Raw genomic sequence first — 25013 nt, forward strand, 5'->3', positions numbered from 1 at the left:
AAGAAAGAAAGAAAGAAAGAAAGAAAGAAAGAAAGAAAGAAAGAAAGAAAGAAAGAAAGAAAGAAAAAAAGAACAAACCCACACTAAATGAGGGATGCTGCAATAATATGAGGAACATTTAGAACCCGGTCACAGCTGCAAGCTCTTTGACTGCCTGCAGCAAGTAACTGGCATGGGTACAAAACAGAGCTTGAAAAGCCACAAAGCTGATTCAATACCACTAAAAGGTTCCATTTGGGAAAATAAAAATAACTCCATTTACAAGGCAGGTAACAACACAGTACAAGTAACATATGTCTTTGTAGGAAAGGAAATTCGTAAGGCAGCAAATACTTCCATGCGTTAGCAAAGGAAGCACTACAGAAATATTATACACCTCTATTAAGGACAATGTGCAGATGAATTCCATTGCCCTCTGCAGACAAGGTAAGGAAATCCAAGGTAACCCACACTACTTGTTGGGTTTTATTGAGAGTAATTTGTTTTGGAGCCTAAACTACAATCTATTAACCAGAAAGCTTAGAATTTTTGACATTCTAACAAGAGAATGTTTCTCTTTTAACTTAAGTGACAGAGGCATATAGAAGGGTGTCTTTGTGCCAGTGTTACATGCAATGCAAGAGCAGTAAAAGAAAAAAAAAAACAATCATTAAACAGAAAATTAATAAGTGGTGGCAGAGCCACAAGCTACAACATTAAATAAGACATAAGAGAGATGATGAAAAACAAAAACAAAATGTGTCTTTTGTGCTGCTGATACAGAAAACAGGAGACAGGGTAATTCGTAGATAAATTGAGTTCTTCAAACTGAGACTGAGGAAGAAGTACACAGTTGAGGAGCTTTGGCTTGGTGATTGCCTTTTGGTTGCATAGTCTCACTCTGAAGATGGTTGGGCAAGGAATCAGAGAACTAAAGGGAACAGACTTACTGTAACAGTCCATGCCAGCGAACTCAGCCACTTCCCACAGGACATGATGAACTCTCACTAAGACAGTTTTTGCACTAGTAAAGCAATGTAAGTGGGAGAAACCACGAGAAGTTCCATAAAGGAAAAAGCATACAAGGAGAAAATGCTATTGTTAAATGCCTGTTGCTAAATCACCTCAATCACATTCATACTTTTGAAAAGGCAAAACCTCATCTTGAAAAGGGATCAGCATTATTCCCTTGCTCTACTCATTGGCAACTGGAAGCTTAGTTATCAGTGAGAGGCAAAGGAGAGCATCAGGACAGACACCCTGGGAAAAATTCAATAAAAACAAAGCCAGGCTAAGTGCAATGAGATCTTCATAATTCATCTTAAACTCCATTTTCCTAATCGTTAATATGCATTATTAACATAGATGTCATAATGATGCAAATTAAGCCTTCCTTTCCTTCTAAAAGCTACATTGCTCCTAATAATAAAACATTTGGACACACCTCCCCTTTATCCAATAAATAAAAATGCAGTAAGGTAATCCAAGTGGACACTATATATTTCGGGTATATAAATTTTTTTCATTTTTTTATTTTAAAAAACCTTGTATAACATTTGATTAACACTGGATTTGTCTTCTCAGTGGGAACCTGACTGCAAACTTCCTTGTTTTAATGTTTCCTGCAGGAGGAGATCTCTGTCACTTCCTCTCTAGCTGCCTGAATTGGAATTACTAAAGGGTTATTTTAGGAACAGCCTTCTGTGAAATTTTGAATTCCAGTGTAAATTGGCACACATTTTATCCTCCTGAAAAAAAAATCCAAGCAAGTCCTTCGCGGAAAAAAATAAAAATTCATACGAAAGCCCCAAGTTATTCTGCATAATATAAAAATAAAACATAATATTCAAATAGTTTCATATTTAAACCCAGCATCTGTCAACCGTTTAGTAAATATCTTCTAAAGTGAAAAACCGAAACCATTATTGATTTTGAACTGTGAAAATGGAGAAAATCATACTTTAAATTTTTTTCAATGCTATCTATGATGCATACAGAAATCGTAAAATAGCTGTTTAGCGTTGGCAACACCCAGCAAACTCTACAAGTGTTCATGGAGTGTCTGTGAGAGTGATTTGGACATTTGCTCATGATTGCATGTATTAAATGGCAGACTGAATTTCCTTAAATTTCAGTAAATTCATCCAAGGGTAAGAACTCGCATTTCTACAAGCAAAGTTACGCATGCCTGTTTGCTTGTCCTAGTTCACTGACAACTAGGATAGTGAACTGGGGAAGGCAAGAACGCAAGAAGTCAAGGCCATAGCTCATCAAAATGAAATGTCCCCGGCCTTAGAAGCTGCTGCCTTGCACGGCATTTCTGCCCTTTTTGTAATCTATAAACTTCATTTAAAAGTTACTTCCACGGGATGGTTCAGATCTAATTCCCTGAGATATCAATTGTCCTCTGAATCCTGTTCATTAGTTTTAGATTTCCTAAGTTATAACTTCTTGCACTGTAGTTTTTGTTGTGTTTTCATCTTTGTTACTTCTATTACTAATTTTGTGAATGGTTACGCTGCCCCTGTTTGCTTTTCATGCTTGTCTTCATCATGAACACTCCTACTGTGTGATGTTACCCAGCACCAGCTACAACACTTTGCCTGGACTAAAGACCAAACAATGTGAATAAATCAGTAACCATGCCCTTCAAAGTCTAAATGACCTTGTACTAAGAAAGTATATCCTGTGACACAGCTGAGCTCTCTCCCTATACAGATTAAAAGGAAGACTAAAATTCTACTTCATGATACTCAGCTCTAAGAGTTCACTTCCGGAAGAAAAGGAGAAGAGGGGAACAAGTGATCATGAAGCAGGGCTTAAGTTGAGATGCCCAGTTCCCTTGGAGGTTGAGTCTGATGGAGCTCAAGTTTGATGCCCCTATCTTGGCTGCCCCAGACATGCCCCAGATGGCATGATTTCTCATGAAGAGCCTATCGTATCATGCAAGCTCCCAGACTATCACTTTGCCAAACCACAGAAGAAAGGCACTTAGCCAACTTAAGGAACATTGTTCTCGGGGCACTTTGGCCCTGGGGATATTAGTAACTGAAGGACTGAATGTCTATTCAACATGCTGAGAAAGGTGGCGATGAGCTATTTGAGTTCAACTGCAACTAGGAAATTCTTACAGTGATTAAAAAGAGAGATGCACATTTTGTACCTGAAATACTAACATGGGAGAAAAACAAATCTGTGCTATCCTGGCATACACAGAGGGTTGCCTTAATTCGTTTGTCTACAGCTAATAAAACCACAAGAATCCAAACCAGGAAATATCTCAATCGTACCGCAAACACATCTGAGTCACTTGAACATCACTAGTTTTAACCCGGCCACATTACGCCGTGTAAGAGACAGAGCAAGAAAAACGGCGGTGGGCGGAGAAGTTGGACCTACCGGTGCACACCACTGCTGCACATGATGATGTGACAGGCGCCGAGCCTGTCGCACAGCTCCGAGGACACCGACAGCAGCCCAACTCCAGAGGCGCTGCAAGGCGTGTTCACGCAGGCGGCGATGCGCTTAGATCTGATGAACGACGTGACCAGCCGGTAAAGTTCATCTAAAGCATTGAGGGGCCTCATGAGCTGAAAAGAAAGTGCCGAAGACAAAGCTCAACACGTTTGGAAGCCCATTTGGGCGGCGTGCAATTCATCTGTCCCAGCATTCAGATCACTGATGTAAAATGCCATCTTAGGATGGAGGCAGCCCACTGGAGAATGTCACTATCTGTAATCAGGGAGTGTGTGGAGAAGCAGCAGAAGAGCTAAGAAGGAGGCAGGTGAACCACATCACATTTTACCTTATCTATGTAGGCAGCCTTGGAGGTGGCATTTGGCGGTGAATTTGACTTGTCCAAGTAGAATGCCCTGAAAGAGTCCAAAGGAAACCATTTATTGTCAGATAACAAAGAACATAAAATGCATGAAGATGTTCGGTTTCTAAAAACTTCTGCTTAAAGATCAGTAGATGAGCAAAGACCCTGACAATAAGGTTGGCTGGGACTAGGCAAAGGCAATAGTTACTCGTGGCTCCCAGGCACCGACTCCCACCCCCAGTCTCATAATTAGTAGTGGTCTTGTTTGTTTCAAAATTAGGCAACATGGATCAATGAAGTTTTCCAAACTAGATTAGGAAAGATACTCTGGACAACTTCCAAATGACAATGACATTCATTCCTATTGAGAATTAGTTTCTTCTTGCCTAAAATGCTGATTAAGGTTCTCTTTTTAAAAAATGCATATAATTAATTCAAGCTGGTTATTGCTCACTAGAATTCAGTCTGATCTCCTGAGATTTATTTCCAGGTAACATATGCAATGAGTGCCATGAACAAATAAACGGCCATAAAAACAAGGGGGAATCAACACCAGGAAGTATTTGGTGTCAATAGTGAGGTTACAGTAACCAAATGTCAGGAAGATGGCCCTAGTGAGCCAATGAATCCGTTTTCACTAGATCAATAGCAAAATTAAAGGAGATTTGGGTACTATTTAAACCTTTTCCTAGATTGCCCAAGAGGGAGACAACAGTAATTCAAAAGAAAGGCTCTCAAAGAAAAACCTTTATTTTAAAGCTTGGATCTTGTGAGGCGCAAAAGCATGCAGTGGGGGCAGGGCTGGAGAGCAAAGACCCAGCAAAGAGGAAAAGGTGGATCCTTGTGGGGCCTTGTAAGGAGCTGGGAGCCCCTGAGTGGAAGCGACCATTCAACTGGACTCCTTGGCAGAAAACTCATCGTCATGCCCAATACTTCAAGTGTTAAAGTTTAACGTGTCTTTCATTTCAAACACACGAGGCCAGATTTAGTATGCTATGAAGACCCATGCACACACTGCCATGCTTTGATACACTGTGGCATTTTGCCCTTTGTTTCGCCTTTTAAATAAATAAAATATCACCAAGACCGTCAAAGCCTCCTCGAGTGCATCCTCCTCCACCCTCCTGCTTGTGCCAATAGTAGTCCTTTCCCTAGGACCCATACCGTTCAGACTTCTGGAAGCCCATGAACATGATGGCCATGCTAAAGTCATCACACACCACATGGCTGGCTGCATCAGAGGTGACAGCGAACAAGTGTGGGCATATCCATATCTGTGTTTACAGACTTTCAGCCTCTGGCCTTTTAGTTTGAATTTGTACATATTTGTTGACTGCTCGTGTTTCTTCTCTTATTTTTCTGCTCCTATTTCTTACTTTTCTCTAGTATTGCACTTTCTTTATACCTGGTCATTAGCTATTATATTTTCAGTGTGGGGAAGTTTGAGGCAGGGTTTCTCTGTGTAGCCCTGCCTTTCCTGGAGCTGCCTCTGCCTCCTGAGTACTGGGGTTAAAGGTGTGCACCACCACAGCCTGGCCTGTAGGTATTACTTTTTGCATGATAGTTAAAGTTTACGTGGCTTAAAGCTTTTGTTTTTAATCCCACACATTTCTCGTCCTAGCTCATTGACAGCGTTTAATTTTAAAAAAAAATGCTTATTCAAGTTTTATTTTCATTCACTGTCTTTCAGTGCATATTATACCATAAAATTTTAGAATATATGTCAACAGGATTTCTCCAATATTGCTTTCAGTTCAGGATCTGAAGAAAGGTTTTTTCTGAATACTAAGGTTCCCTTTTTATGCAATCTCAGTTCTATAGTTTAACCACTCGTGTTTAGATGTATATTTGTTTTTATAGATTCAGGTAGGATCACAGATTGACATTTTCCATCAAAGGAATCTCATTTTCAGATCCGAAATGATTGCAGCTATCAACTATCCCAGTTTTGCCTTTCCACCAATATTTCTATTTTATCTTGGTGCTCCAATTAGACACATATTTACATCTTTTTAAGTGTGCTAGCCCTCTCCCTTTCCTTCCAAATATATCTGTACTGTATTTTAGGTGGTTTCCTCAGCAAGGCTTTTCAAGTGTATAATTTCTCCTTTGGTCAAGTATATAACTTGGCCTTTGTTACAAATTACACTATGATGATTATCTTTTATTTTCACGGTATCTATTTGGTCTCATTTTTCTTCTGTCATGAAAAGTAGATGCCTCTCCCACCCCTGAATATCTTTTCCCCATGTGGACTACAGAGATGTTCTGCTTATTATTGTAACATCTAGCAACAGTAACAGGGTCATCTCAATAAATATCTGCAAATATATAATAATTAGGTCATTAGGATTTTTTTTGTTCCAGGATTTTATGTCTTTATGGCTAATATTCCTTTTGTCATACTTTCAGAATCCCAGATATATATTTTCTAGGCTGCTTTGATGGACAATTGCTTCTAGGACACTGTTATCAACTTGTGGGCCACAACCCCTTTGGGGGTGGTGTAGTAGAAGTTTTGGTTCTTTTAAAAACTAAGTTATGTTATGTAAACATGTTTTTGTTTTAATCCCAAGTGTGGTATATGGGGCTGCTTTAGTTTATCCACAGCTGTTCATTGTAATTGCCTAGTTCGGGGTATGGTCTTTGCCAGCTAATAAGAGCCTCCTGCAGCCTGGAGATTGGTGTGGTCTTGTCAGCTGGAGATAGTTTAATTCTGAGGACTCTGTAAGGGTCTAAATACCAGAGCCCAGAGTGAGAATGAGAACACTGCAGAAGATGTTTTGAAGGACAGTTTGAGGAGGCTCCAAGGAGACCATTGGAGGAGAAGAGAGAAGGCTGCTGCTATATTTGCTGCTTCAGGTTTGCTGGACTGCTGGATATCCTGATGACTGAGACTGATATTTCCCCAAAGAACCCAATGACGCTAACCAGCCAGAAATAGTAGAGAGACCTATATCCCGTTTCCTTTCAAACCTTCTTTCTCTCCTACCTAGTGCTGAGGGGTTGATGGAAGGTAGAAGTATAAGAAACCAAAATAAAATAAGAGTTAAAAATAGTGCCTAAAGGGGAGTCGTATATCAGATATCCTGCATAACAGATATTTACACTACAATTCATAACTAGCAAAATTGCAGCTATCAAGTAACAAAAAAATAATTTTATGGTTGGTGGTCACCACAACTTAAGGAACAGCATAAAGAAGGTTGAGAACCACTGTTGTAGGACATTTTTTTTTTCAGAGGCCAGTATTCTGGCTCTTTCTTAGAGCTGGGCTTTCTCATGACCTATGGAATTACATGTAATTTTACTTGCAGTGACAAAATCTTAAATACAGTTTTATTTATTTTTATGTAACTCTATGATGGTTCTTTCTAAAGTGATTCTGAAGTTATTTTGTGCCAAGAGTCACATTTCTGTCTTCTTTACATTAGACGTTTGGGTATTACATCTTGCAGACATCTAGAAGACAGTAGTCATGTCACAGACCCACCCAGTGGCTGGCTCGGTTTCTGGGTTAGTGGCCCTCCTTGCTTCCTTCAGTCTTCTTCAGATCTAGCATTGCGTGAGTGAGTGTGTCAAACAGGGCGGGTAGCACATTTTTATCCTTTACCAAGAAACAGCTCTTCTATGCCTGGTCACAACTGGTGGAGCTGGCTCTGGACTGCCATGTTGTTGAGCTTAAAAATGACCTTCCACAGTCCCACAGAAACTGCCTCAGCCTCTCTGCCTATTCCAGGGCCCAGCAGGTCAGAGGTCTCAGTGGAGCCTTGAACCGTGGCTATTCATGATCATCTGTGACCTATACATTTTCTGCCCTCACATTTGATCTAAGAAAGCTACAAACTCGGAAGAGATGGGTGTTACAAAGTCAGATCCTCTCTCGGACCAAGTATTCTTTCCTCCGCTGTTTAAGGAAGAAAAGTACCAAAGTTCAAGGGCTTAGTCTCTTGGGGCCCCAGTGTCATCATTATGCAGATGGCACAGTGCTGGTGTATGAAGTGCCCAGTTCTATGATATGCAGATAGGACTTGTCTAATGGACAACACTGACCCAAAGAGCATACAGCAGTCAGGATTTTGGGGGAGTGCTTTAGTCATATGAAAGGACAGACTTTTGGAAGGGCAAGATGACTCAGCAGGCATAGGTGCAATCAAGCCTGACTATCTGAGTTATATCCCAAAACCCATATAAAGATGGACAGAGGGAAAAGACTCCACAATGTTATCTCTAACCTCAACATGTGCATTCACACATGCACATACACAATTAAAAAAAACACATTAAAAAGTACTGTTGTGAGAATTTTGGTTTCTTTAAAAACCCATTCATGTTTTGTGATTATGTTTTTGTTTTAATCCCAGGTGTGGGATATGGGACTGCTCCAAATTGTTCACAGGAGCTGACTATGGTGTGCCTCTTGCTCTGGTAGGGGTGTGATTCTTGCCAGCTGAGGATAGTGTATGTTTTGGAATGCTAGGGACTCTTATAAAAGTCAGAGCTCCAAAGAAGACAGCTGGTTCCCCCTGCCCCCATTGCTGCCTCTGCTGCTGCTGGTCCCTGCTGCGGCTTTCGCTGTTTGGTGGCTTGCTGGCTTGCTGTTGCTGGTTGAAGATATTTTAAAAAATGAAGATTTGACTTGCCCCAAGGAACTCAACACTCCAGTAGTCTAAATAGATCTATACCCTCTTTCCCCTTTAACCTTCTTTCTCATGTGCCCAGTTGAAGGGTTGGAAGAGACTGGGGTAGAGAAGGGTAGTGGATAGAAGAATCCAATAAAGTCGCAGAAAAGGCCCAGCTACTCAATACATTTGTTTTAAATAGGTAAAATTAGGGGTGAGAGACATAGCTTGGCAGTTAAGAGCACACATTGCTTTTGTAGAGGATTCAAGTTTGGTTCCCAGCACCGGCATCTAGAAGCTTGCACCTGCCTGATCTCCAGCTTCGTGGGTTTTCCGAACCTCTTCTGGCCTCCCCAGGTATTTGCACCCATGTGCACATACACACACACACACACACACACACACACACACACACTTATATATAATTAAAAATATAACAAAATCTCTTTTAAAAAAGATGAAATTAAGATCAAAGGCATACTGCTTTTCCTGGGGTCACCTAAAACAGTTTGCAACCATTTTGTTCTATTACGTTTTGAACTATTATGTTCAAAAATAAAAATTAAATTATGTACTTAAATACAGATAATACCATGGTCAATACACAAATAGAGATTTTAGGCCTAAAAAGAAAAGAACTGTTTTTACGTTAAAGAAGAGAAGTCTGTCCTCTAAATTGCTTAGCCAAGTGATCTGATTGTAGGAATCTCAGATCTCCGACATCGTGAGTCGGCTAGGAGAATAATGCTCTATGAGAGCAGCCCACAGATGATAGCACCATTTAAGGAGAACATCCTTAGGGAAAGATAGATCCCAACACCACTGACTGCCCTTTTCTTTCTTTCCAAGAGAATGTTCTCTTCAAAAAAACAAAACAAAGAAACAACAACAACAAAACTGGCTAGGCTATAGCCCAGTGGTAGAATATTTGACTGGCCTGGCATGCACGGTAATATACTTGCCTATCCCCAGCACACATAATAAATATACAGTTTCAATCTCCAGCACCATAAGAAAAAGAAAAAGCTACTGCTAATTCAGCCTCTTGAGAGCAGGTTGGATCACAAATGTCTAAATCTGCTATGTTCGTTTAGAAGTGACTTTATAGAAATCTCCAAATATCAATGCAGCAAAATATTTAAAAAACCAACAACTGACAGCAAAAGAACTTAAAGAGAAATAACTGATAGAGTGACAATGCAGGTCACATCAAATAACATCATTTAGAAACCTTAGTTTTTCAACTGCTATATAGCAGAATTGAAAAAGAAAAATCAGCTACTGATAAAACTTCACTATTCCAAATACTCTTACAAGATAAAATTTACTGCAGATTCAGAGTTCAATATTTGACTGATGAATACTTGTGCCTGTAGTTAACACTTTCTAATCCATAATGGAAAGAAAGGGATAATTATGAAGAGTCATTAATGCATGGCTATGAAAGCTAATCAACAATGACTATTAACAAGTATTAACAATGTATTTACTGTAAAATACACTGATACAGTGAAGATGTCCAAAGACGGCAACCAAGAACTACATGGCTACTTCAATATTCATATATGCACACTCAACAAATCTGAAAACTCAATTACTTGTGAAGATGAGTGGTTAAACTTGAGGTGGAAATTAATGTTAGCAATACTTCATCACATAAAAGGTTGTTTCACAGGTAGTCAATGAATTTCCGAGTCATCCAGAATATGACAAACCGTCGACACAAAACCAAAAAGAAAATAATCTCCTAATGCACTATCCTTAATTACAAAAGTCCTGCAATGCCTCTTACTCAAATTTTATGGAGAAAGTTAATGGTGGAATTGGATTAATGCCAAAGCTGACATCATTGGCAATGCTTCTAAGGTGAGTAAGAATGAAGTCATGGCCCTGGAAGTGATTATAGAAAGTCTGTTTAAGACCATCTTGAAATTGTGGCTGCTAGTTCAGGGAAGCTGACCAGTGAGTTCTCTGTCCTGCTGGCCCACGTCAGTTTTCACTATTGCAGTTCACTAAAATGAGCAGATTTTTATATGATCCTTGTGTTTAAGTCCCAGAGAATGAAATACCAATGAAAGACATAAGGCAGCAATACATTTTCAATAAACTTAAGTTGAACTTAAGTTGGCTTAGATATATGTATACATATACCTGAGTCAAATAACTACACTAAAAGTAAACTTGGCATAGTCGGCCTACCATTGTCAAGAAGACAAGCACAGGTGTATTTGCAGTAAAGGCTGACTGTAAGAGGTAACTTCAAAGACTTACTGGATAAAGAGAAGAAGGGTCCCAAGAGTGGGACTTAAGCGTTACATTTGGATAGGATTATGACAGGTCACAATTGGTAAGAAGCATTTTAAGTGGAAGCTTCATCAAGAATGATGTAATCGGCACAGGGGGAGATGGAGCCAATGTACCTAAAGAGACAGTTCAATTAAGGGTGGAGGAAAGGGTGTTTGGCAATGTGGCCAGATCTAGGCTCTGAGGAAATGAAATGTCAAACTAGAAAAAAAAAAGTCAATAATTTGTTAAAGAGTGAAGAGGGCTCAAAAGAAAGGTTCAACCACCAGCTACAGTGAGAATGAGCAGGAAGAATCACATTTCTAAATGTGGCAATTTAGAGCTGCCAGGGATCCTAGAAAGAATGAGGATCACTCAGCACTATAAGAAGGCTTGGAGGATGAAGCAGGAAACTAATGTTTGCCACAGAAGGGGAACAACAACATAAAAAAAGGTGTGGACATATTGATTTAGTTCATGCAGTCATGCAAGTACTAATTTAAGAATTACAACATTGCACTCTTAAATGGGTAAGCAGTCCAAATCCTAACTCAGCAGCATTAAGCTGTGTCCTATAGATGATCAGTTTTTCCCACAAAAGTTGAAAAGACTTAAAGAAATTGATTTAGCCTTTAGAGACACACAGAAGTTAGATCAATGACAAAAGTGACACCTTCTCATTCGGCCAGCCTTTTTTTTTTTTCCTGAGAATGTTGGAGGAGAGCCAGTGTCTAAGAGAAATGATGAAATCATAAGAGTCCCTAGAGTTTTATAACAAAGTGGAAGGGCATTCTCCAGCCAAGACCGCTGCTGTATTCTGGTTTTTTCTCCAGATTGTTATCCATGAGATCATTCTATTTATATATTTATAATCACATCCAAGATTCTTTATTTCATCTGACGCATAGTTATTTTTGCTACCATATCCTGTTCCAGAATATCCTAAATTGTAGCAAGTTGCTTTTATGCATTTTACAAATACTTTGAATTTTAGCAATTATTCTTTATTTCAAAAAGAACTAGAATGGCATTTGGTCAATTTGGGGGATCATTCAAGCATATGATTAGATATGTCACCGTTACAGTTGAATACAGGTGTGACTGGATGCCTGGTATTGCTAAATTGCATTTGATGGTCTGCCGTTGCCCTTAAATTATGTAAAATAATTTCCTAATACATCTCGTTAAAAGGCACTGGATGCTTACAAATAAAAATCCCTACCCAGGTTCAACCTCTAGTTACAGATGTTTAAAGGACACACACTTGAGTAGAAAAGCAGGAGAATGATAATTTGTTCTTGAATTCCACCAGTCCATGGCCTTAAAGACAGTTGGGATATCACTGAAACCAGTGCTTACATTGGATAAAGAGAAATTCCAATCATGAGACAGTCTTGGGTTTGCCTGTCATAAATGGAAACATAATGAGTTCCTCGGTTAGAATTGCCAGAGAACTGTCAATGGCCAATCTTCAGCTTTCCACACGTTCGTGACCATGGAGAAGTGTGTCACACACTTGATTAAATAGCACTTTTATGCCTTGCCACATTGGTCACGGACCTCACCGTCTCCAGCTGATAGACCCTCTTCACTCCTTTCCTTACTAAGAGCCTTCTAGATTGGCATCCCATTCTCTGCATCCCAAGCACTCCGCTCCTGACTCTTGCTCCCCCATTCATGAATCTGTAAGAATGACAGACTCCCCTGTGCCTACATATTTGCACACTACCATGGACAGCACCTGCTGATCAAATACTCCTGGAGATAGTTCCCAAGGGTACCATGTAAGGAAGCCTTTCTGAATACTGAAGTTTAATGGTATGTCACACAAAGCCAGTTCATTTTACTCAGGAAAAACGTTAAATTGAGTATTATTGCAACTTTAAAAATGAGCCTATTTCATTTAATAATTGCGGTAAATAATTCAACTATATAAGACAGCACAGCACCTATTTTCAAGGAATAACTCCTTAGGTTTAAAACCAAGCTTTTATTTATTTATTTATTTAAACCATAAATAGTAAGTTGGTGCCAATTATTTCTGATACCCAGTTAGGTCGAGTCTGTCTTCAGGAGGACCTCTACAGAACAGAGGTTTCACTTCAGAATAATTTAGCTTTCTTCAGGACCCCAAACTACGCAATGCGCCTGGGTTCACGCCACCCTTCCCGCCTGCACAGCACACTATCATGCTAAGGCCCTGTGTCGTCTGTGCACGCATATTGCTCCTCTCCAGGGCATTCTTTCCGGTAGGACTTCCCTTTCTCTGACAAAAATCCAACTCGTCCCATGAAGCCCAGCTGAAGTGAGGCATTTAGAGGTCATTTTCACTGAAATAAATTGACCTGTAAGTCCATTATACTGAGTTGCACACACTCCTTTGCTTAGGCTAAACAACGCAATCTGAGTGGGCGAACACCCTGTGATGTTTTTAATTATTATTATTAGTCTTTATTTTGAGACAGGGCTTTACACTCAAGCTGTCCTGGACCTCACCTTGTAGACCAAGGTAGCCTCAAAATCATGGCAATTCTCCTGCTTCAGGCCTGTGAGTGCTCAGATTGTAGGTGTGAGCCATCCTACCAACCTGTTCTATTTTGGAATCTCATAATCTAAGGCAGTTCTTGACAATGCTGTGCATTTTGTATCTGATGTACAATTGACCTGATTTTATTTCTTGAGAGGTAAAAATAATTGTGGAGTTATAGTACTAGAATTTTATGTAAGAAGTGGGAAGTAGTAAGAGCTGGAGAGGACAGGAACTCCACAAGGAGAGCAACAGAACAAGATAATTTGAACACAGGGAACTTCCCAGAGACTCATACTCCAACCAAGGACTATCCTCCGTGGAGATAACCTAGAACCCTACAATGCAGCCACTTCTGATGAGAACTGATAGACTAAGATCAGAAAGAAGGAGAGGAGGACCTCCCCTATCAGTGGACTTGGGGAGGGATATGCATGCAGAAAGGGGGGGAGGGTGGGACCGGGAGGGGAGGAGGGAGGGGCTTATGGGGGGATACAAAATGAATAAAGTGTAATTAATAAAAGTTAAAAAAAAACTTAAAAAAAAGAAGATAAAGGGGAATTGACTTTTTAATTATATAACTATTAAAAATTAATATTAAATATCTCTGAATTCCAGGATTATGTTTATAACCTTCCAAAAAATGTACACATGATTATGCAAGAGACACCAATAATTATAAAGTAAGATTTGGTGAATTAATCAATGAAAATTGTAAATTATGCTATATGCCTGTCATGTGCCAAGCACTCCCTTTGTACAAAGGCTGTGTCAGGTAGCATTCCTACTAGACACAGCCTTTCCTTTGATATCAAACTATCCTTTTGTTGCATACATTGGTTTTCCTGCTTTCAAGGCATAAAACAAAGGTACTATGAACATTTTTACTTTTATTTAAAATAGATTTTTTTCTCACATAAAAAAACAAAAAAAAAGAAGTTGCCTAATAAATAAAAATATGATATGTATGCATATTTTCAAAATGTTTTTTGGCATACAGGAGGAATTCTTAAGCTTATAAACATTAAGCTACAATTGAGTCAGCACTGAAAAAGAATAAACAGTTCAAAACAAAGCAATTAACAGTTATCAGAAATTAAAATTTGAATAAAGATGTCTGACAATCTCTCCTTCAGTGAATGGCAACTAAAATAAGAAATAACAATTCTCAGGGTGCCTGACAACCTGCCACAGGTACACATTTACCTTTTATTCTTCTAACAAGAAAGGAATGATGCAGCAAAATTCTTGTCTACTTCCAAGGAAGAGATGAAAATATACAAGCTTGTCTATTGTTAGACTGAGATTCTAAGTGATCAATGCTTGGCTTGTATATCTCTAAACTAGGCTTCACCAAAGGTCAAGCCAGCAAGATTGATCAGAGGGTAAAGGAGCTTGCCACCAAGCTTGAGGACCTAAGTAAGACAGGGACTCACAGACAGTCCTCTGACTTTTATTTGCACACTTAAATGCATGTGCACAAGCACACACACATACAATAACTAAGTAAATGTAAGAAAAACCTTTAAAGATGAGCTTGTTATCTTGTAAAATTCAGTGGCCAAGAGACAAAAAGTCCTAGATGGTACCTGTCATTATTCTCTCTTCAGCATCATGTCTTCTGGCTTTCCTTAGAGTTGGTAAATATTCCTTTGCCCAAGAAGTCCAGGAGTCTCTTACGCTTAAATTCTACTCTTTCCTCTTTGGGATTTGGGATTTGTTCACATTTTCCCTCCAGTAAACTACAAACACCTAACAACAGAGTTAATATGCAGTCTTTTCTTGAATGGAGTGAGGCAAAAAGTGATCAACATATTTTATTTGAGCCAATAAATGAATAATTTCCAACTTTTCTGAAAAAAGGACAAGAATTTCCAAGAATCCATCAATTAAGATTTTTTTTTTTTTTTTTTTTTGTTAACAAGTACTGAAAAAACTGTCCTGCCTGAATGGTAACTATTGGTGAAGGAAAATAAAAAATCTCACAAAGCATAAGACATGCTTTGTTTTGTTTTTATCATAACATGTGCAGTTATCATACAAGAAAAAAAAAACAGTGTACTGACTGGCAAAGACAATCCAGGTCTTCCCCAATAAATTTTAACTGCCAATAAATTTAATTAAAATCAACCAGTAGCAACAGAATCTTGCCCCCGTCTCCTAAGAGGTCTCCTAAGTCTGTGACGGTTCAAACTTGAGGTTCATAAATACTTGTGTCCCAGGAAAAGGCAGGGGGAGTGAATACAGTGGGAATTACAAGCTGCAGATGTGGGAAATTGCTTCCAACAGAATTCAGGGAGAGAATACATCAAGAGAAACCTGCAAGCAGCCACAGTCCCACGTGACCAACCTTCTCCTTCCACAAGGAGAGGAGATCAAAGGTCAGTCTAGAAGGGGCTTCTGGAACTGCTTTGTGGGAGAACTCTGTCACCTTCAAGGTTATGTTCAACTCCTAGAAAGCTACCTGCTCATGAAGAGAAACAAAAACAAGCCAAGGACAAAATAAAAATCATTAACAGCTGATAATGAGCAACCTCACGTGATAACAAGTCTGTTCTGTAAACATTGAAAGTTTAGCCAAGTTTGCTCAGACTGAAAGCAAATGACTCTTTACTGACCACACCCCTTGCAGATGCTACTCAGTCAGCTTCCATCTCTTCCAACTAAATCTTCTCCCAAGGAAACCAACTTACCAATCCTGATCACAAGCCTCTGACCTTACTCCTATCAACTGTGGACAGAATTCCTGGCCTCTCTTTTAAAACCATTCTCCCACTCACACTGATGACTTTGCATTGGCCAACCCAAGTAGGCATTTTCCAGAAATTGCTTCCTGATTCTTTTGTAAATAATACCCCTCCATCCTCAAGGTCTCAGCTTTACCACAGGAGACTGTGGTAAAAAGTACACTTTTCTCACTACCTCCTCCTTGGCATTCTCTTCATCACTAACATAGAAGCACTCGTTTTACATGATTTTCTCTGCCTGGCCTCACGATTCTTACACAACATTCTCCTGAGTCATCTTCAATTCTGCACATTTCCCAGACATCGCTAAACTCCGGATTCATGTGTTCAGGGACCTGCTCACAACATGTAAATCATAAGGCAGGAAGAGACAAACGCTGAGGATTATAGAGGAAGGAGAAGAAAATCTTTAACTGCAAACAAATTAACTGTAACTTAGGGATGGAAAATAAGTGGGTAATTACTACCTCGCTTAGGAATCAGAAGAGGATCAGAAGTTCAAAGTCATCCTTGGCTACACAGCAAGTTCACAAAGCTAGCCTGAAATACAGGAAACACTGTCTCCAAAACAAATAAAGCAAAACAAACCACGAATTTGAAAAATAACACAATTATTTACACTGCTTTGTTTTAGTATCCAAAAATCCCATAGCACTCACTTCTCTTAGCGTTACCTTAGAGCAGAAGGTCACTCTAAGCTGAGCTGTGATTTCCATAATAATCACACACAGGAGGACCACAGCACAATAAGGGACATAAGAGCAGTCTGTTGTGGCTGTGCAAGTTTCTGAATCTGCTCACTTAGATGTTTATTCATGATAGCTAAACTAAGAACCTAACCTACATGTTTGTCAACAGGAGAAATGGATAGAGAATCATGGCATACGCATACAATAGAAATGGCTAAATAGAAATTATTTAGCCATATAGGGAAGAATGAAGTAATATTATTTGCAGGTAAAAAAAAATATATATGGACGCAGCTGGAGATAGTTAATCCTATGAAGCAAATTAAATCAGCCCCAGGAAAGAACATATTTTCCCCTCATTTGTGGGTTCTAGATTTTACATAGGAACATATGACATGAAACTAAAACTGTTTAGGGGGAACAAATAGTGGGGATTAATGGGACATGGAGGAGACGGGATAAGGGTTGATGTGTTCAGCATAACTATGTACTTTCACAACTACGACCGTGTGTAACCCAGTACCATGTACAATGAAAAAAAAAACAACACATCAATTTGTGAATTCTAAAGCAGGCGTGTATAAGATTTGACTACAAACAAAATTTGCTTTTATTTAAACATTGTCTTCTTTACAATTGTGTGTGTATGAAATGCACACACATGATAATGTACAGGTATGCTCATAGCATGCATTCCCAGACCTGAGGGGAATGTCTGGTAGCTTCTATCGCTCTCCACCTTTTTTTTTTTTTGAGACAGAATCTTTCACTGAACCCAAAGGTTGTCTTTTTTAGCTAGGCCAAAGAGTCAGAAAGTTCCACTTCCTCTGCCTTTCCAAAGTGTGACCCATCTGGCTTTCATAAAGGTGCTGAAGACTTGAACTCAGGTCCTCTTGCTTTTGCTCTACAGCAAGCAATCTTACCCACTGAGCCATCTGCCCAGCTCTCCATGCTCATTTTGCCAGTCATTAATTTGCCAGAATTAATGTTGCTCCACCTATATTCTTGACTAAATTAAACAAGAAAGACTGCATGTCTGTAACTCATGAGAATGACCCCACCAGACACGTGCTACTACGGAGACTCTTCTTTTAAAACCTTTTCTTCCCTTCCCGTGACTGCATACCTGAAATTGTTTTTTTTTCCCCTCCATGAAAGCTATTAGAATAAGCATAGAGCCAGCCTATAAACCATGCTGTCATTCCAACCTGGATTAGATATGTTACCAGCAGGAAGCAAGCCCATTCTCACGTGAGTAAGTTTATCTATAATTATATATGAAATTTTGACCAAAACATGTATAAAGTGGAGTGTGGTGATTCATTATTTCATTGTTAAACTTTATTTTAGTTAATTATGATAATTTTAATGACAATTATTTAACTACTACAGAGTCTGGTAGCATTCAAGGAGACTGTAATATTTCTCCTTACCTTGTGGCTCTAAACTGCATAAAAAGGTCCTTACAACAGTATGGTAATGTTGCTTTTGGCAGATTAGGGTAATCAGTCTTCCTGTCTTTAGACTAAATCCAGGACAAGAAAAGCAGGGGCTACACATTCTTCTGAGGAGGTTTTGACATCACCCCTATTCTTGTGTAGTTTGCTGGGTGCCAATAGGGGCAGCATCTGTGCTTAAATCTCAGAAGTATGGCTGTGGACAGGCAAGGCTCCTCCTGGCCTCCTCTGCATAGCTCTTTTTATGCAGCCTCATTTTTCCCCTGGGCTGTGAGGTCAGTTCCGCCAGAACCAAGCACCTCAGAGAATTGCTTCGCATTCACTTTTTTTTTTTTTTGTTTTGTTTTGTTTTTTTCTCCAATTAAATTGCTCTGCTGGAACCCATGAGACCTATCCTCAGACAAAAATCTCTAGGACCAGCTATCCTGCATGCTAGGCAAGTTCTGAGGATGATCATACTTCTCCCCAGCTAACAGGACAGCCCATGGATCATCATTAGCTCCAACAGACAGAAGGGGAAACAGACTCTGTTTAAGACTCTGCCCCAGGTGCTGTGGCTATGCAAGGGGCTCTAGTCAGGGGAGTGGACTCCAATTGGAATGGACTCTGGGGGAGGAACACAGTCAGGAAGCAGAGCTATGGCATGACAGGATGCTTTCTCACAACACAGAGGAGTTTCATGTTTATTCTACACTCTTCTCCCGGGACCTGACTGCCATTTAATCAGTTAGGCAGACTTCCATCTTGTTTCTCTCAGGCGGCTCATAAGAAACACAGTGGCTGTCATATCTACAGAAAATACTCTTCCATAAGCGTAGTGAGGACTTTGCTTATCTCTTCCCCATTGAATTTTCAGAATTACACTTACTTTTTTGAATTAATGCTATTCATGTTGAGTGTTTTGCCTGCCAGTATATCTGTGTACCATGTGCAGCAGTGTCCTGGGGGCAGGGAGAGGGTGTTAGATCCTCTGGAACTGGAGTTATAAGGTTGTTGTGAGCCACTATGTGGGTGTTGGGAATTGAACCTAGGTTCTCTGCAGGCAATGGCTGAGCCATCTCCAGCCGCTGGATATATCAACTTTAATGTCTGGTTTAATGATGTCAAAAGTAGATCAAGTTCAAAATCTACACAAACGAAAGCACATTCAAGAAGTTTGGAATTGTTACTGTACACAAAATTATGAACTAAGTTATGAGTGAGCACCACTGTGGGCTTTCAGCGTTCCATGATTAAAGGTCTTAATATTTGAATAAGACTAAAATAAAAATATCCTAGTAATTTCAACTTTATCTGTATGGAATTTTATTTAATTGAGTGATAATATGAAATTATTGTCATTTATGATCATTATAGAATACTAAATATACTATAATATATATATGTTGATCCTTTATTTTAGATTTTGAAGAGAGATGAGGATACATTTTGATGGCATTTAAATTTGATACAGATGACTCTTCCTTCTTGGACAGTAATATTTCACAAGGGACAGACACAACGAAGACAAAATATACAATTGAGCTTGACGCACAGCTGGATTCCACTTACACTACTTACTTCCAACTAACAACATAACTATAATCATTTCAGCCTCTTGTCCATTTTCTTGCATTTCCTTCTCCATTTTTCATTGTTAGGGTTCTTGTTATCCTTAACTATTAACTTACCCTTACCTTAACTATTTTAATAGTTTCCTAAGCAATCTCTCTTTGTGTGAATCTGTCTCTATGTCTCTCTCTCTCTCTCTCTCTCTCTCTCTCTCTGTTTCTCTGGTTTTGCCCTTCCTCCTAGTTGGTCTCCAATGTTGGTATCCATTTAGACTGAACCGCTCTCCTCCACTCAGAAGTAGGGCTTAAGCCTAACTTCCTCAGGCTGTGTCTGAAGTTTACCATGGCTTGCTCCTGCACACTCTCCTGACTCACCCCTACCTCTCCACATGCCTCATGGTTCCACAGTGCCCCTGTTCAGCCACTGAAATTGAACCTCCCTCCTCCTACAACTCACCCATCAATATCATTTGTCAGCACGCCTTCCAGACCCTAAAATCCCCAGGCTCCCATAGTACCTGTGTCCCTTCTGAGTTTCCTGTTAGCAAAGCCATGGTGTTCACTGGAGAATCCCCAAACAACCTGTTTACCTCACATTACCCTGGATCTCCTAGAAGACTCAGAATCATCACGGCATCCCCAATGCTGCAAGCATGTCTGCACTTGCATAAAAGTGCACAGTCACTATTGCTGAGTCAGACGGAACAATTTCTCAAGCAGGAAGGCAGTGGCTGGAGAGCCCCATTCAGCCCTCACACTGACTTCACACTGTTCTCCAGTGTCACGACATCATTATGATTGTGTCAGTCCGGAACCTACCACTGTTTGTACCTTGCATCCTGGGATGGCTGACCTCCCTTTGAGCATTTCCACAGAATTATACATTTATTAATCACCTATTAGTAGACATTTTGTTAGTAATGTGTAAACCAAAAAGGAAAAGTGGGTGGGTAAAAATAAAAAAAAAAGAAAGACTTAAATAATACAAGAATACAAGTTAACACAAGCCATCACAGACACATCAGGGAATGCAAAGAAGAAAAAACATAAAACTAAATAAGAAGAGATGAGAAGATATTATGACATGTGGATGAGACCTCAGGCGTGCCAACAGAGAGATGCAGGAACTGTCCAGCAATGGAAATTGAACTTATCTGTGCTGAATATACTAAAAGCCCAACAAAGCCAACAGGAGTGGTAGAATTTTACAAACTTGAATCTACAAAAGACAGAACCTGCCTTCTGTTGAGGTTGAGTTGTCTAACCAGGCAGCTAATTTTACAAACCTTATCCTGTATTTCCCTTACCAATCAAGGGTTTCAATACAGCCATAGTCTTTTCTTCTAGGCTAGAATCACTTTTCTTGTATCAAGGTCTCTGGCATCAAGCTAAAAGCAATTCATAGTCATCCATTCCATGGTACAGCCACAAAACAAAATCTGAAGTGCCAGCAAATGGGAGCAGGCAAGAAAATAGGAAAAAAACACTCATCAAAAAGGTTGATGAAGATGCCTTGCATACATCTTGGTGTCTTAAAAGACACCAAGATTGTCTTTTAAGACTGTCTTGGTGATCACATACGAAAGTCAGCAGAGTTAAAATAATTTTGCTTCTGTTAAGCACTGTGCATTCTCCCCCACATAGTATATTTCCTTAACTAATTCTTTGGGATGTGCTTATTTTCTCTTTGACATGTTCAACTTGTATTAATTCCAAAAGAAGCTCTGAGAACAGAGAACTTTGATCTTCCTTTTCCTTTGGCAAAAACAAAGTGTCTTTTTTTTTAGCTTGGAGATGGCAACAGTAGCTTTTCCTTAGCTTTCATATGGAAAACAATAGAGTTTCTTACTGTCTAGACAGATATGGTTCTCTTCCAAATATGTTTAGAAAATGAAAACGATTTTATCTGCTTCTATTTGTCAGGCTATGAAATAATTAATCTTCAAAAATAAAACCACAAGCAGGACTTATCACAAAAACCTGAAAACTCATAAACTAGTAATTCTAATCTCCTGTATTCTCCTTATCAAATTACATTACAAATTCTTTTAAGGTAAGTAAAGTTAATATTAGTTACAAGTGTAATGTCTCAACAGCAAATGAACTGGTCTGGCTTCAAAAAGTACAGCCAAGGAGAATTAAACGAGATGTATTAACATTAGGATACATGTAGTTACATCACCTTCTCAGAAAAACTATGGTGTCAAGCTTTCATAGAATTACAGTACTTTTCAAATAAAAAGGAGAAGCTGCTCTCAAAATGTCACTACAACTTCAACTTTATCTGTTCTCATCTCATGTGAAATTTATGAACCTTGACTCTGCTGATAAATTTTCTGGAGAGATCTCCAACAGAGTCAGCATCTGTACCCTTCAAATGGTCGGAAAAATTTTGGATATAAAACAAAGTAGACTGGATAGTGGAATAAATTCAACATAATAATAATGTGACAAGTGTGTGGTCATGCATTACAACTAATATGATCTCTAATTCAATATAACTATTTGGAGAATGGATAGATAGATAGATAGATAGATAGATAGATAGATAGATAGATAGGCAGGCAGATAGGTGATTGACAGACAGAAAGATAGATAGGTAGATAGATAGACAGATAGGTAGGTAGGTAGATAGATAGATAGATAGATAGATAGACAGACAGATAGCCATTTTCCTCATCCTATTGAAGAAATCAGATCAATAATTCCCTAATTAAAACAAAACTAATGAATTTTTTAAAAGTTGTACAGTTTAGAAGTTGATTTATGATAGCTTTAGATGTAACAGAAGGCGCTCTGTAGGAAGATGAATTTGAGATGGGTCCTAAGTAATTACAAAATAATTATACTTTCAACAAAAGACAATGGAGCCGAAGCGTGTCCTGGATTAAAGGTGGCCTGGCAGAATCTGGGCAGGAACTGAGGAGTAAGGGGGTAAAAGGTCAGATCAGTTCCTCATTCTTCTCTAGTGATCTCCAGCCTCAGTCACGCCCTACAAATTCTCCCTTTACCTTTGGGATTTTGATAATGTCATCCCTCTCTTGGAAAATAATCACCATCCCTGCCAAGTTTCCCTTCAGGACCCTTTCCCCTAAACACTGCCACCTCATCCTGGTTCAGAGCTCAGCTTAAAGGGATCTTCCTCAAGCAACTCACTGCTGAAACCGCCACGCCCCGCCCTCCCCACAGCTGGGGTGGGTGCTCTTCTTGCACACTTTTCTACATAGTATAGTGTTGGCTCACATATCTTTGTTGATTATTAGGGGGAGTTTACGTTAGCAATTACCTTAAGCCAGTGACATAACACTCACAAGCAGGCAGACTCTTAGCTGCTTCAATGCCACCAGCATGCAGCGCTGTCCTCGGTACTTGGCAGGCAGGTGGTGTCTGCTAGGTAAATGGCTAGGGCACCAGAAAGTGTAGGCTTTTACTCTGCGGGAAAATTTGTCACTTAAGTAAAGCCTACGGTTTGGAAACCGTGGCTCCTTCTTTTATTTCTTATGTAAGAAACACACCTAGAAAATCTGTAAGCATCCCAAACTGACTCAGATCCTTCCCAGAGTTGGTTTGTTATCAACCATGACAGAATCACTTCTCGTGTAAGCCCCCGAAAACTGCATACTCAGTCCCAAAACAGAATTAAATATACACATTTGGTCTATAGTTGGTTGCAGAGATGTCAAAATATGGACACCTTAAATAAACAAAAATAACAGAAAAAAAAACTTTGTTGCGAGACAGAGTAAAAGACACAGAAATACCACAGAGGAGACGAGTATACAAGATTTCTATATAATTAAAAATGTATCACATCATTTAACTCTGAAAGCTGCCACTCTATATGGAAAAAGAATTTAAAGACAGCAGCAACATTATTTCCATGCTAATGTATGTTCTCTGTTACTCATCTGATTGTTCATTGTAGCTGATACTTTCACTGATTTAATATGGTTTACATACACCCTCCCCCCATCAATAGGTCACAATATTTTCCATTTCAAACTCCGCTGCACTGTCTGCCACACAACAAAGAGATTGACAACAGTGTTTTATGGTGTGAAGCCACCAAAGAAAGAGAAAAAAGGGCATGAGCTACAGACCCAGGACCTGCTAAAGCACGAGCTGACCGTGTGCTCTTCCTACATTGTCTCCTGTACCTGAAAACCTGAAATGACAGTCTACCTGCCCTATGCATCGTAACTGCCACATGCCAGGAACACACATGCCCTGACATATTTCCCTCTGTGGATGTGGAGAGGCGGCATGCTTGTGTTTCATGCAAACGCTGTCATGAGAGTAATCAAAACACACACACTTCCGGCTGTCATTTTCCAGTTGAACACACTGTCCAAAACTTGTGACTCTGGGATGGGTATGTGTAGTATTTCTTTGTGACATAATTTTTTTTTCTATGTGTAGTATTTCTTTGTGACATAATTTTTTTTCTATGTGTAGTATTTCTTTGTGACATAAATTTTTTCCTATTGATCATAGAAAATACATTTGCATTTTCAAAAGGCCTTTAAATTGTTGTCTATTTGTGTGTGTGTGTGCCTGCTTGTCTGTGTGTGTGTCATGTGAGTTCGGATACCCGCAGAACCACAAAAGGGTGTTGGATCCCCTGGAACTAGAGTCGCAGATGAGCCACCATGAGGGTATGAGGAACAAACCCAGGTCCCTGCAAGCACAGTACAAGCTCTTAAACTCTGAGTTATCCTTCCAGTCCGTTAAAAAACCTTTTTAAAAGATGCGCCATTCTCCACTCACACAGGCTCATCTTAAGAGAGCCTCCGATTTGAAGAATTTTCTCATATTCTGTACAAATGACAGAATTACCATTAGATACCCCAGATCATGAGCCCTAAAAGAATCAGTATGTAGTTATTAATTCATAATAATAAATGACATCAGCTAAGATAGAACTTGTTTTTTTAAAATTTTGTTTGACTTTACTATTCATTTTACACTAAAAGCAATATTAAGAAATAATTATCGAAGGCCCTAACACTTCAAGGACTTCTTGGATTCAGAGAACATTGTTCACACTGACAATTTATATCCTTATTCACCACACTGTGGTGCTTTTTTGCCAATAGAGGATTCATTAAAATGAAAGAATTTAGTAGTGATAAATTATCTTTAAGTAGGGCATGACAAAATGAGGCTGATGGAGAGCATGGATCATGGCCAGGCGAGGGAAGGAAGGAGGAAGAGAGGGAGGGAGGGAAGAAAGAGATGGAGGGAAGGAAGGAAGGAAGGAAGGAAGGAAGGAAGGAAGGGAGGGAGGGAAGAAAAGAAAGAAAGAAAGAAAGAAAGAAAGAAAGAAAGAAAGAAAGAAA

At 39.3% G+C, this 25013-nt stretch overlaps 1 protein-coding gene across 2 annotated transcripts in view; it reads right to left on the minus strand.

The window, feature by feature from the left end:
* Positions 1-25013, minus strand: part of Prex2 (phosphatidylinositol-3,4,5-trisphosphate dependent Rac exchange factor 2) — a 288407-nt gene that overhangs the window by 34066 nt on the left and 229328 nt on the right. For both annotated transcript variants that reach the window (XM_055603275.1, XM_055603276.1), the window contains exons 36-37: positions 3785-3851; positions 3379-3569 (exon numbers count right to left, since the gene is read on the minus strand). In XM_055603275.1, the coding sequence (XP_055459250.1) occupies positions 3379-3569; positions 3785-3851 (258 nt within the window). The remainder of the gene's footprint in view (positions 1-3378; positions 3570-3784; positions 3852-25013) is intronic.

This window comes from Psammomys obesus, unplaced genomic scaffold (genome assembly GCF_907164565.1).
Source record: "Psammomys obesus unplaced genomic scaffold, mPsaObe1.curated_primary_1811, whole genome shotgun sequence".
In the NCBI taxonomy this organism is placed as follows: domain Eukaryota; kingdom Metazoa; phylum Chordata; class Mammalia; order Rodentia; family Muridae; genus Psammomys; species Psammomys obesus.